Consider the following 13,792-nt stretch of genomic DNA (forward strand, 5'->3'; position numbering starts at 1 on the left):
GCCGCGATAAAAGGCTCGTCGGCGGCCGCGGCGGCCACGAGTGACCCGGCGAGGAGCGGGAGCCTCTCTCTCTGCCCGACGCGGAGCCCGCAGCCAGCCCAGGTAAGCCCCTCCCGCCGCCCCTGCCCGCGGATGCCGCCTGGCCGTGAGGCTCAGCCCCTGCGCACTGTGCCCCCGCAGACACAGCCGACACCATGTGCGACGAGGACGAGACCACCGCACTCGTGTGCGACAACGGCTCCGGCCTGGTGAAGGCTGGCTTCGCCGGGGATGATGCCCCCAGGGCCGTGTTCCCCTCCATCGTGGGCCGCCCCCGCCACCAGGTACGGCGCAGTGCCCCTCCGAGCTTCCCCTCAAGCCCTGCCACAGCTGTGGTGGGGGACCCCTGCTGCCTCCCAGTGCTTCCCATCCTCCTGTCCTGCCAGGAAGCCCGGTGCTATTGCCCATGGAGATGTTGCTGAGCCCCCGCTTTCCTCCCCTGCAGGGTGTCATGGTGGGTATGGGTCAGAAGGACTCCTACGTAGGAGATGAAGCCCAGAGCAAGAGAGGTATCCTGACCCTGAAGTACCCCATTGAACATGGCATCATCACAAACTGGGACGACATGGAGAAGATCTGGCACCACACCTTCTACAATGAGCTGCGTGTCGCCCCAGAGGAACACCCCACTCTGCTCACTGAGGCCCCCCTTAACCCCAAAGCCAACCGTGAAAAGATGACCCAAATCATGTTTGAGACCTTCAATGTCCCTGCCATGTATGTGGCCATTCAGGCTGTGCTGTCCCTGTATGCCTCTGGCCGTACCACTGGTGAGTGCAAAGTCCCACTGGCCCCTCCTGCCTCAGCAAGGACACCCAAGATTGGTCCCCTGCAGCTGACAAGTGCTCTGCCCCCAGGGTAGGACCTTTTGTGGGCTGCATCTCTCAGGTGCCTGCTTCTTGTTTCCCCAGGTATTGTGCTGGACTCCGGTGATGGTGTGACACACAATGTCCCCATCTATGAAGGGTATGCCCTTCCCCATGCCATCATGCGCTTGGATCTGGCCGGCCGCGACCTCACTGACTACCTGATGAAGATCCTGACTGAGCGTGGCTATTCCTTTGTCACCACAGGTAAGCACTATTCCCTCCTCCAAAAAGTCCCCCCCACATTTCCAACCCATGCACCTTCAGGGATGCTGCAGCCTGTCACCCCGTTGCAAGCCCCATGAGCCCTCCTTTTGGGAGTTCATGTGTGACCGGGGGTCTTGAGTCCCAGTAGACCTATGGAGGTGGTGCAAATGTTCCGGGTTCCTCCTCTGCAATCACTGATGCCTTTGCTCCCCCTGACAGCTGAACGTGAGATTGTCCGTGACATCAAGGAGAAGCTGTGCTATGTGGCGCTGGACTTTGAGAACGAGATGGCTACCGCTGCCTCTTCCTCCTCCCTGGAAAAGAGCTATGAGCTGCCTGATGGGCAGGTCATCACCATTGGCAATGAGCGTTTCCGCTGCCCAGAAACCCTCTTCCAGCCTTCCTTTATTGGTGTGTGGGACCCCCTCCCTCTCTCCTCCTCTGACAGTTCTCCCTTCTCTCCTGAGTCGCTTTGCAATTAACTTGTGCCTGTTTGTTTCTCCCTCTCTGCCCCCAGGTATGGAGTCTGCAGGGATCCACGAGACCACCTACAACAGCATCATGAAGTGTGACATTGACATCAGGAAGGACCTGTATGCCAACAATGTCATGTCTGGGGGTACCACCATGTACCCAGGTATTGCTGACCGCATGCAAAAGGAGATCACAGCCCTGGCCCCCAGCACAATGAAGATCAAGGTAAGGCTGGAGACAAAGGACCCAGGCATAGGACTAGCCTTCCTTTGCCCCGCTGCACACAGGACTCAGGGCTGTGCACACTCCTGTGCCTGCCACCTGCAGCAGTGGCTTGTTTACTGATCTCAGCTCTCTTGGCCTTTTCCAGATCATTGCCCCACCTGAGCGTAAGTACTCTGTCTGGATCGGTGGCTCTATCCTGGCCTCCTTGTCCACCTTCCAGCAGATGTGGATCACAAAGCAGGAATACGATGAAGCTGGCCCATCCATTGTCCACCGTAAATGCTTCTAAACATGTTTACATGATCACTTTGCCAACCACGCTCAGGATGACAACCTTCTAGGTTGCAGGCTGCAGAGGGCCTGCAACAGCCATGTAACTTTCTATTTTGTAACGATTTCTGGTTACTGTTGCTGCAAAGCTCCATGTGACACAGTGTATGTAAAGTGTACATAAATTAATTTATTTTATCTCGTTTTGTTTGTTTTTAAAACCAATGCCCTGTGGAAGGAAACAAAAAACTTCAAGAAGCATTAAATCATCAGTCATTCTGTCACACCCCTAACGCGGTTGTTTGTGGTCATTTGCTTGGGTTCTTCCATCACTTGCTGACCCACCGTGAGGGCAGTGGGTGGTGGGGCTGGACATCCCCAGGCAGGAGCAGGACTGAGGAGGGGGCAGGACCCCAGCCAGAGGAGCAAGCTCCTTGGGACTTGCTTGGGGTGCAGACTCCTCAGTGGCACTTGGAGCAGTCTGGGGGTGGCTCCATCATACTGCTACAAGGTGGATGCCCTGACATGCTGAAAAGTGCTTCTCCCTGACCCAGGCAGGAAAGGGTTACCTGGAGCCTTGGTTTGAAAAAGATTTCATTTGGCTCAGCCTGCCAAAAAAGTAGCCCTGGCAGACTCCCGAGGAAGGCAAGGCTGGGACTGAGGGCAGGTGGCGGGTGCAGGTTAAATAAAGAGCTTTCCACTCCACTTATGGGAAACCCACCTGCCATCGTGTTGTCTCTGGGGGGATGAGGGCAGCCAGGGCCACTTCCTCACCCTGCCTGACACACTTGCCCTTGCCAGTGGTCATACATGAGGGATTGCCTGAAAAGGGACCACCCTCTTCTCTGCCCCATTAAACCACCCCTTCCAGGGATCAGATCGTTTATTCAGGAACTCCCTGGGAACCCGAAGGAAAATCCCAGGTGCTTCCTCTTGCTGAAGGCTATTGCCTGCCCTGTTTGCCAATGAAGCAGAGCAGGGTGGGAGGAGGGAAAGCTGTCTCTGCCTGTCTCATTTCTCTGGGGCTCTGGGCCCCCCCTTTGCTACCAGTATTCACACACACATGCATACATACCCCAAGGGCTCCACTCCCTCAGGGAGCTACCCCAAAGTGTTGCCAGATTTGGCACTTCTCCCTGGGCCAGTGCACATGTGCAGGAGTCATCAGCTTTTGAAAGAGGAGGACTCCTGGAGCAGAGGACCTTGCCATGAAAGCAGTCCCTGAGTTTTGGGGTCTTCCTTTCCTGTGGGAGACAGCAGTGCTGGGATAAAAAAGACGATTTTCAGATAAACTTCCAGCCCAGGAAGGTTTTTTGCTATGTTGTGGCTATGCTAAGGGTGCACTTGTTTACCTGCATTGAAGTGAGTCATACATGAGTACGCTTTTTTCAGTCCTATTCCAAAGTAAAAGCCTGTGGGAGGAGCTGTCCTGGTCCTTCCCTGGTATCTGGGAACAGATAGTGCCCCAGAGCAACCCTAAGAGCTCCTCAGTTGAGATTTCTCTCTGAGTGATTAGAGTTGGACTGGAAAGTAGCTGCTTCTCAAAAAGCCAGTTGCTTCTCAAAAAACAAACACAAGCTTTTACTTGCCATTTGCGTGACTTGTGTAGTGGCACATACTTCATCTGACAGCTCCATGTTGGGTTTCTGGGAGGTGCTTAACTAACATTAAGTCCTCAGTACCTGAATCCTGATCTCAGGTTGAGTTGTAACTTAAGTGGTGTTACGAGATGGATTTTAGGACCTGCTTCTGTTATTTAATTAAAAGATTGTTTCAGAAGCACAATAAACCTTAACTTAGAAGAGCAGCCTCGTGGATTAGACAGCACTTGCAGACTCTACTTTTTCCACCTGCATAATTAATTTAGGGTCCTAAACCCACAACAGAAGGGGCTGATTTTTTGGGGTGGGGTAGAGTGATGTCACTCTCCTCCAGCCAGATCAAAATCCATGGGAGCAGGAGATCCTTGCCCCTTCTGACTAAGATCTACATTTTGCAGTGTCAAACTTGGGTTTAGGAACTCTCATAAGCACAGTTGTGGGCAGAGGGCAGTCCTCCAGCAGCCACAGCATTGCACAGGGCACTGCCTTGTGCAGGGAGGCTGATGCTGCCTCTGGCATCTCACTGTCTGCTGTCTCTAACATCAGCATTTTGTCGTGTACTAACCCACAGCATCAGGTACCCATGGTAGCCTCAGCGCCAGTTTCATCCTGTTGAAGTTAAATGCCCAACAGTACATTTTTACAGCTGAAAAAAATGACTGGTTTGTTGGTTTTGTTGCTTAATCAATGAACTTACAGGCAATGAATCTCAAGCCTACAAAACAAAACCTTTTCAGGTTTTAATTTCAAACTAAAACACATTCTTTATTCTGAAACCAGCCTTTTATTTGGGCTTAGGATTTTCCTTGTGATTTTCAGCAACCGAAGACACAGATTGTTTGGAAAGAAGTGAGTTGGACTTCCACATGGCTTACAGGCCCCATTATTGGGAAGGTGTTTTGGAAAATTTTGCTTGCACACAGTGGTCTTTGTTGAGCAGTTTTGGTCTTTGTTGAGCAGCTCTCAATAATTTCACTACTCTCTCTGCATCTGTAACAGTGCTGTTGGCAGCAGGCGAAGGATCACCAGGACCAACATCCTCTGTTTTGAAAGAGGCAAAGGAATAAATGGGACCTCAGAGAAGTAAAAGGGGGTGGTAGGAAGGATGCTGGACACCCACGTGCTGTGAGAGGGAGGGTAATGGTAGAATGGCTCTTGTCTGCACCAACAGCATTCTCTGGGACTGCAGGTCACTACTTACTCCACAGCCAGCTGGATCTGGGCCTGAACCAGTGCAGAACAATCCTCTGTAGCTTAGCTCCACAGTTGCATCCAGTGGGCAACACAAGAAACTGCCCTGGAAATACCAAACATCACCAAGGAATGGAAAAATCTGGAGAACGAAAGAGTCCTTGGGAAGACAAAAACTATGTGGAGCTGTTTAGATGAGCTTTGGGGGCACAGTCATGACCAGGTTTTGATGTAAGCTTCCCCAGGGTCTGCAGATGCCTGGGGCATTAACACAATTCTTTGAGAAGCTAAGGAACGGGGAAAATCTGGGTTCTAAAGGAAAGTCTTGAGGGGGTCCCTGAGCAAAAGAACAAAGGGAATTCTGGAGAAGATGAGGGCTCTGGAGGGGCTTCCTAATTTCATATAGATATTTTGTTAATGTGAAAATCTGCATTACACAGAGAGCAAAATGTGGCCCAGGATGGGCTACCTCCCATAAAAGTCACAACTCTGTCCCCCATTTGGGAAAGGGAACTGGCACCCCAACATGCTTCTCTCCTTGGGTTCCAAAACTGCAAAAGCAAAAAACACTTTGACCTACAGAATTTATTAGGCTTGGCTTTGCTGAGAGGACCTGAACACTCCCTCAGAGCGGACATCAGTGTAACTCCACTGTATACTCAGTTGATTGTGAATCTCCTGTGGGCATTTGGCCAGTAATATTTATTCGATGAGATTTATTTAAAGGACAAAATAGAGGCCACTTGAAAATTATTATCGCTTTTCACAGTAAACTCCTAAGCAACAAATTCTGTGGCAATCTTTATTTCTGAAAGTGAAGCATTAAAACAAAACCCTTCAAATCTTCAAACACTTCTTTTATAGGAATATTTTATGTTGGTTTTATTTCACTAATCCACAGGAAAGTACTTGGATGGAACATCACCTGTTAGAGTTCATATGTTTATTTATTTATTTTTGAACCAAACAGGTATTTTTCTATGAAAAAAATTAAAAGAGAGCTATTGAGTTGTATAGATTTCTATGGCACATCTTCTGGGGCTATAAAATGGAGCACATGAGGGTGACTGTAACCTATTGATCAGATGACGGATAACTGCAGGCAGTGCTGGTGTGCATGGCTCTCACATTGGACAGATGCCAATCAGGGTGGGCAGATTTAGCAAAAGGACCATTCAGAGTATCCTGCAGTCTTGCATTCTTTCCCAGGAACTACTGGCAGCTTTGGGGATCCTCTTCAGACCCTCTTGGCCAGAACAGATTTTGAAGGGACCAAAAAGCACCAGCTTCAGGCTTTGGGAATTAGTTGTATTTGCAGCTAGCAAAGGCTCTCTTTTTTCGTTTGTTCAGGATCTGAAAAATAAAGCAGCATCTGATTTCTATGCAGCAGGGAAACCTGGAGCATTGCTGGCTATCATTAGGCATGTGGACTGTGTGTGATGCAGATGAGCAGATGCTGGAGAAACCTTTTATTGCCAAGAGTGTCTCTCTTTTCCTCCTTCCTGTCAACCTTGAAACTACACTACCCTGTGCAGAACTGGGACCAGTAGTGTGCAAATTTCCAGCACTGTGGTGACCCTGAGCAGCTTATGCTCTGTGCTTGCAGAGAGACCACAGCCAAACCCCATCTTTCCTCAGCTGCTCAAGGCCACTCTCTGAAACTAAAGCGTGCAGCTTGGAAGCAGTTCTGGTTGTTGATGTTCAAGGAGTGCCACAGGCAGCCCAGGAATGAGCCACTCTGTAACCCCACCTCATGGAGCCGTGTATATATAGATCCTTGGAAGCAGTTTTCTTCTTTGGCACATCACTCCCACCCATAACACCTTCCAAACAAACACTCCCTGCTCTGCTGTGCCCTCACTGCTTGGCTTCCAACAGCTTCTCTCTCTTCCAGGGAAAACAAGGCCTTAAAACTGAGAAATCTCACTGCTGGACAGAAAAGGGGGAGGATTGCCTTACAAAAGGGCTCTCACGTACTCAGAGATGAGCACCCCAAAGTCAATGTCAGCAGGCATCAGCTCTTGACCCTGGCTCATGAAGGCATGAGGACCTAAGTAAGCAGAAGTGCTGTGAATAGGGCTTCTGGTACAGGTGTGTAAGGAGACCGCTGTACGAATGCAGCTCTCTCCTTTCCCAGAAGAGCTGTCCTGGTGCCTGGTACATGCAGGTTTGGACAAGGGTGCTCCCACAAGCAGCTCTGCGGTGGTTACAGGAGAGTGACCCTTCATCTCACACCTGTTGGTTCCTCAAATCCCACAGATGCAGACATCATCTAAATAAAGTGAGTTTACATTGCCATTAACGGTGGCCAGTGCAGAGCTCGGGTTGTTGGTGTTGTGTTGAGTAGGTCAGTGCTGGGAAGGGGACACTCAGAGAGCGAAGGAAGGGCTGGTTGTGGGAGTGGTGCAAGAGCCACAGCTCTGCCAGCCACACTGAGGGAGCACACAAAGACAGAACAGTTCCGCCCTTTCCAAACCTCCTTGTGGCTGCAGGGAGAAGGCTACCTGCTGAGGGGAAGATGGAGGACCATGCAAGTGGGAGGAGATCAACCCAAAAGAACACAACAAGGTTTCCCAGGTGACTGTATCTTCTTCTCTAAGGCTTTTTAATTCCCTTTAGCAAAAATAATCACAAAAAAATGGTTAAAATAATAGAGGTGTAAAGTCTAAACTGTCTTGAGTTTGTTAGCATTGAACAATGCTGTCACTGGGCTATCTGCCTGTAGACCGCAGCCAAAGGGCACAGTGGGGAGCTCTGCCTGCTTTGTACTACATTCCATGCTGAAAATAAATGAGGTCCAGGTGCAAAGGCTGTCCACTTTCTTGTCACAAGTTATTGTGGAGTGATGTGTGGGGATAGAGGCACTGTTCAAGGGCTGTAGAATAGGGTATTTCCCCCATAAGGATTGCTCATTCTGGAAACTTAAGAGTTTCCCAGCCCTCAAAAAAAGATCAACAGAGAGCTACCAGAACTCCTTAACCCAAACAATTTTGCAGTAGTGATGGTGTTATTCCTACCTAATCCCAGCAGCACTCCTATAGGTGACAGGCCATGTTTCTGTGACTGCAGGATCTGAGCACTTTACACTCGGAGGTTGGTTTTCTTTCTCTTTTTTTCTTTTCTGTACCAAGTCCACCATGGTTTTCCTCTGTGACATGAGCAAGTCAACATTCATGGCTCTGTTTGTTGCCAGCTAAGTGGCTTTTCTATTTTCCATCTCAAAGGAAGATAAAGAGGAATAGCTAATGCTCTTGAAGGGTTTTGAGATGCTGTCATAGAAGGTGTTTGGGGAATGTGAAATACTTGTGAACCTAAATTTAGCTCTGAAAGTCATGCAGCCCAGTTTCCTGGCACAAATAACAGAGAAAGTCTTGAAATCTGAATGTTTTCCAATTGTGGCCACAAGCTGGACGCTGCAGTAGCCACTGGCTGTGCCAGGAATCTACGGCTGCGGTTCCAGCAAGTCCTTTGCCTTGCTGAGAGTCCAGACCTCCCACTTCCTTCCAGGCTGGTCCCACCAACAATCAAAAACACCAGCAGTTTCTGTTCTTGCTCTGGCTATGATGCCTCCATATTTGGCCTGCAAGAGCCCTGTGGGATAAGGGTATTCCTCAAACCTAATAGAAGGGCAAATTTAGGAGAACTACAATGTTCTAACCAGTCAGTTGATGGAGAATATAAGAAATGTGTCTTGGGATAAATGTTTTAGGAGAAATATGGCAATGTTTCTGAGACTTATTCCCTCTTTCCTTAATTTCTTTTAGCCCACTGAAGCCAGCCCATTCTGGCTGAGACTGCATGGTTAAGGAGTCATGATGCCCCTGTTCACATGTAATGGGTTAAATGCCAGATGGGTTAATAAAGAAGATTGGTTCTACTTAGACAGCAAAATGTGACATTAAGTATAATGTGGAGCTAAATTTCAAAGTCAACTTTAAAAGGGTATAATTTAGTCCTTGAGGTGTTTAGGCTGTGCTGACACCTTGTTTTATTATTTTTAGTGCCTGCTGCACATACTCCTCTGTGGAGAAAAAACTGTTGGACAAAAAAGTTGATGTAACTCGCGTCACATAGTCTTGATCAGAATCCAGAAACCAGGTATAACCCTGCCCAAACTGGAGGTGCTCGTTTTCTTCACTGGCTGCAGCAGGACTGTGGGCAGCCCAGAAAGTGCACCTGCTGAACGTGCATCAGAGTTTAAAAATAAAAAGGGGAGAGAAAAGAATAACATGGAAAATATTGCTAGGTCAGCAGATGGAAGGGGGAGGGAGGGCTCGTGCCTGGATAAGGGGGCTTGGGAAAGGGTAGGACAAGTACTGGGACAGAGGCATAGCCACGTAATGAGAAGACGTATGGGATGTTCTGCAGTGCAGGAGTAATGAAGAAGGCTCTCGTGGTACTGCAGTGACATTACACTCAGTATTAATTTGTACTACTTGTGCAGGTTAGATTGGGTCTATTTTGGCATTGCAGCAGGGTTTCAGCCCATGTACCCAGCTTCAGATACCCTCTGCTGCAATGCAATGGAGTTGATTCATGCAAGCAATCCTCACTGAAGCCAATGGGAGGACAGCAGATTCGGTTAAAGCGCTTGCATCACCAGATCCTGGGTTAAGAAACAAAGTCATAGCAACAAAAACTATCACATGAGGAAACAGAAGGGAGGAAGTGTGACTAATTAATTTTGTTGTTGTAAGTCCAGAACCTGGTATGTCTTGAGGCCATAAAATGATCAGCAGGAAGAAAAAGATTAGAAGAATATTTATTTCCTGAAATGTGTAAAATGTGTACATTTAATCAATTGCCTGTTCTGCAGAGATTTTATTGCTAATTTCATAATTCACATCTATTTTTCTCTATATTCTGTGGAAGAATCAGTCTGAATCAAGGATCAATTAAGCAAATGAGGTATATAAGAAAACGGAAAAGCAGTAAACCCCAAGTCTGGACCATAAATATTCTGCAGAAGTAGTAGTTTTGATGAATAAGATACACAGGTGAAAAAAAAAAGCATTTAAGAAGAAAATGTTGTATGACATAATTGTCATCCCATTGACTTTGTGCTGGGAAAGAGTTCTGAGTTGCAGAGCTGGAAGTGAGCACGGGCTCAAGCTCCAAGGAGATATTTTACTTTCTGGCCCTGGTTTGTGTCTGACCAGCACAACAGCAAGAGTCTTCTGAATTGTTTTGGAGAAAGTAACATAAATATACTGACTGTGTATGGGAAGGGTGGTTTTATATGGTAATTGTAACTGTAAGGAGAGTTTGGTATTGCTAAATGAATATTTAAAGCAAATGTGTGATAAGTTCTTCACTGGCAGTTTGACTTGTGAGTCATGTTGCACAGTCCCCAGCCATGCCCCTCTCTATTTATAAAGTCATGCCTTGCTATATCTGACTTGCTAAATAAGCCTTTCAAATTGTGGAGGGGATTCTGGTGGCACGTTATGGGAACCATGGAATAATTTAGAAGAGTAAGGGAAGTTAGAAAGGACACAACAAATCACCGCATGCTGGCTGCCTTCTGAAGAGCAGAGCAAATGTGCTGTTTGGCTTTTTCACCACGAAAATATCCAGGAGACAGGGGCTGATGACTTCAGTCTGCTGGGCGTAAGGTCTGGAAAGAAGTGTAGAGTGAGGGTTTGTCTGACCCGAGCCCCTGTAAATGTTTCAGGATGGGTAGAGGAACAGGGGGAGATTACCCCAGCTAGTGAGGGTTCCTGCCGGCATCTGCCCAGGGCCCTGCCACACAAGAGAACGCTTTCCGGGTCACTGCCCGCCAGCTGGCTATCGGCAGTGGGGTGCCTCAGTGCTGACAGGGCTTTGACATGCAGGAGGGGGAGCAGACACATCTCCAGAAGTGTGCCCTCCTCCCCAGGGCTCCAGCTGGAGCTGGGAAAAGAGCACGTTGCCAAATGCTGGTAATATAATGTGTTATCAAGTAGGTGCAGAGCAGGAAAGATGAGGCAAAGGGATATGAGGAATTCAGTGGAAACTATACTGGGAAGCACAGCAGTGGTGCTACTAAAGGCAAAAAGATGAGTCCTGACCTATTTTGACCATATCCTCTTCACGGGCAACAGGCAAAGAGGAATAAAAATGTGCAATTTTTTTTCTCATAGGGTGGTCCACCATGTTTGTAATCTTCTTTAGAAAGCAGACTGATGGGATAACAGAGTCATCTGTTTCTGAGACTTTAGTGACTGAAGGTACTGGCTTTATTCGTGCTCACCTCTTTCCGTGTGCCTCCAGGAGCTAACTGTTTTCTGGTGGACATGGTTTGGCTCTAATTGACTTCACAGGAAGGCAATTTCTTTCCTACCTAGCTCAACAATACTGGGCTGTCTTAGTGCTTATTCAGCTTTCCTGAGAACCTTCCTCCACAGTGGTCTTGGGGTAGGCAGTGCATATGAGCATCACGGGGACACTGTATGGAAACAGTCATGTAGGGCTGTACAAGTACAAATGAATGAGTATTTCATAGCCAGAGGAAGATGTAGCTCCACCCTTGCAGGGAGTGGGGAACAGGAGCATAGTGATGACAGGGATGCCCACACAGCTGTGGGAGTACCAGGAGCACATGCTAGAGTCCCAAACTCCCAGTTTCCTCTCACGGGAGTAAAGCCACCCACCTTGTCAGCCACTGGTAGCAAAATGCACTGCTCAGGTTTGCCGGTGGTTAATGTTCATTTTTTCTCTCAGCAAGCATAGCTACTACTGAACTTCCCCAGTGAGCTTGGCTCAGTGCAGCTTTTTTAGTTCCCCCACGTTTCCTTACATTGTCCATCACCCCGATGGAGGGTAGGTGGCACGTACAACAGGAATCATTTCTTTCTCACCGGGGCAGTAGGTGAATATTATTGCTGGTGCAGGAGCCAGCAAGCTGCACAACCAGCTCCAGAAACAGCCCCCTGCAGCACCCTTGGTCCCCTTAGCAACAAAACCAGCACATCATTCTCCACAAGCAGCACAGTTGACGCTTAGAGTGGTGTTTCTGGACACCGATTGTTCATTCTGTGTGGGGTGGCAGGGGCAAGGAGGTCAGGGCACCCTGGTGGTTTTGTGCAGGGTTCACAGGTAGCTGAGGCTGGATTCACACCAGCAAGCTGGGGAGATGAAAGTCACCTAACACCACACTCCAGAGCCAACAGGTTCCTTGTGCCGAGTAGATAATTAATTATAAACGATATATGCAGATGTCAGCACTCTCCAGGGGACCTGCTCTCAAGTGGTGCACAGGTTTTTTCAAGGGCATCCATTTGTCAAAACCATTCGCAAGATAATTTCTGGTGCCTCAGAGGGATGTGGTGCTTCAAGCACTGGGCACAGGTTGCGCTTGCTCCCCACCCTCTCAGAACAGAAAGCCTGATGCCAAGCCATGCAATGGCAGAACTGAGGTACTCATTTTGTAGGGACACTGCAGGATCCATAGCTGCTGTTTGATTGCAGCTGGCCTTTTTGGAGGCTATCCCTGTGAGGAGGCTGCTTTGCTGCAGGGCGTTAGGATGGAGAGCACTAGAGGGGACAAACAGGTGTCTGGAGACAAATGATTAAGATTTTAATCTGGAAAGACATGGGGAAACGGCTGTAGTGTCTGCTTTTCTGTATTTTAAGTCAGTACTCTGTTGAACTAATTTTTCTCCCAGGAAGCAATGATGAAACCCTTAAGACATGATGGGAGATTTTACAAAATGCTGTGTGGTGTGAGGGGCTGCAGATACCACATATACGCACACCCCTCACCCCCACCAACTTGGGCTGGTGGTTTAACTACAGAACTGGAGGAGACCAGGGTTGATGGGTGTGTTTTCCCTGCTGCCCATGCAGCAGGGGCCGTGGAGCTCAGGGCAGTGCCAGACCACAGGCCAGGAGGGCTGACATTCAGCCCTGATGGCTTCACAGTGCTGCTGACAGCAGGGCTGAATCCCTGCCACAGGGCTGTCCTGCCTCCGGCAGCTACCAGCAGGTCACCAGCATGCGCCTCACCCTCCCCAGGGTGTCTTGCTTTTCCTTGCCTTTCAGCAGCATTTCTGCCTGCTCCCTCTCATGGGCAGAGCTGGGTGATGCTAAGTTTAGAAACCCAGACCCGGAATGGCCCTTTCCAAAAAGAAAACTGCAAAGCTGGTGACCAGTCGGTAGTGCTTAGCACCTATGCATGTGCTGGGGTTGCTACCTAGGCAAAGGAAGGAGTATGATAAGACTTTAATCTCCCTCCTCTGGAGGATAAATGAACCCTGACTACAGTGGCATTTCCCAGCCCGGTAATGAAATGGCTGATCACACGCCTCTCACTAGCTGCGGAGACCTGCTTAGAGAGAGTATGCACATCTGCAGACTCCAAAGGGTTAAAAATAGATCCCACCCCGCCGATGGCACATTTTATGTCCATTTAAAGGTGTGCCATGCATTTCATACTAACAGTCTCTGCGAGACCTGAGAAAATGCCTTCATGTTGCTGACATTTTGTTCAAGGTTCTTTCTGTTTTTTAAGCCCATGGCTGCCTGGGCTGTCTCCCCGTTCGGAGAGCTATTTCAGGGGGTCTGCGCTTGCCCCTGGCTGCCCTGTTCTGAATGAGCAACTGCAGTGTGATTGCTGGCATGTTTGTGGTGCTCCCCGCCGCAGTCCTACTCCATCACATAGTCAGCAGCTAATGAGTTTATATGTCTAAGCAAGGTGGGGACCTGCTCTCTAAATGACTAAAATTTCTTCTTTTTGTTTTTTTTTGGGGGTTTTCTGATGGACCAGTGAATACTTGTTAGAAGAGGGTCGTCCTTTCTGTCATTTATTCACATTGGCCATAGGGGATGATGGTGCTACTTTTGGGGTGGACATCCCAGCTGGTATCTGGCACATGTGTTCCTCCAAGCATCCTCCAGGTGTGCTATAGGAAACATCTGAGGCTGGAGCTCTGTGCACCG

At 48.7% G+C, this 13,792-nt stretch overlaps 1 protein-coding gene across 1 annotated transcript; it reads left to right on the top strand.

The window, feature by feature from the left end:
• The first annotated feature begins 194 nt into the window (after nt 1–194).
• Nucleotides 195–2,374, top strand: ACTA1 (actin, alpha 1, skeletal muscle). Its single transcript, XM_027657419.1, has 6 exons — nt 195–323; nt 485–809; nt 951–1,112; nt 1,332–1,523; nt 1,630–1,811; nt 1,957–2,374. Exons 1-6 carry the CDS (start codon nt 195–197, stop codon nt 2,098–2,100), a joined length of 1,134 nt encoding a protein of 377 aa, XP_027513220.1. The 3' UTR covers nt 2,101–2,374.
• The last annotated feature ends 11,418 nt before the right edge of the window (nt 2,375–13,792 follow it).

This window comes from Corapipo altera, unplaced genomic scaffold, assembly GCF_003945725.1.
Source record: "Corapipo altera isolate COAL_440 unplaced genomic scaffold, ASM394572v1 2c, whole genome shotgun sequence".
In the NCBI taxonomy this organism is placed as follows: domain Eukaryota; kingdom Metazoa; phylum Chordata; class Aves; order Passeriformes; family Pipridae; genus Corapipo; species Corapipo altera.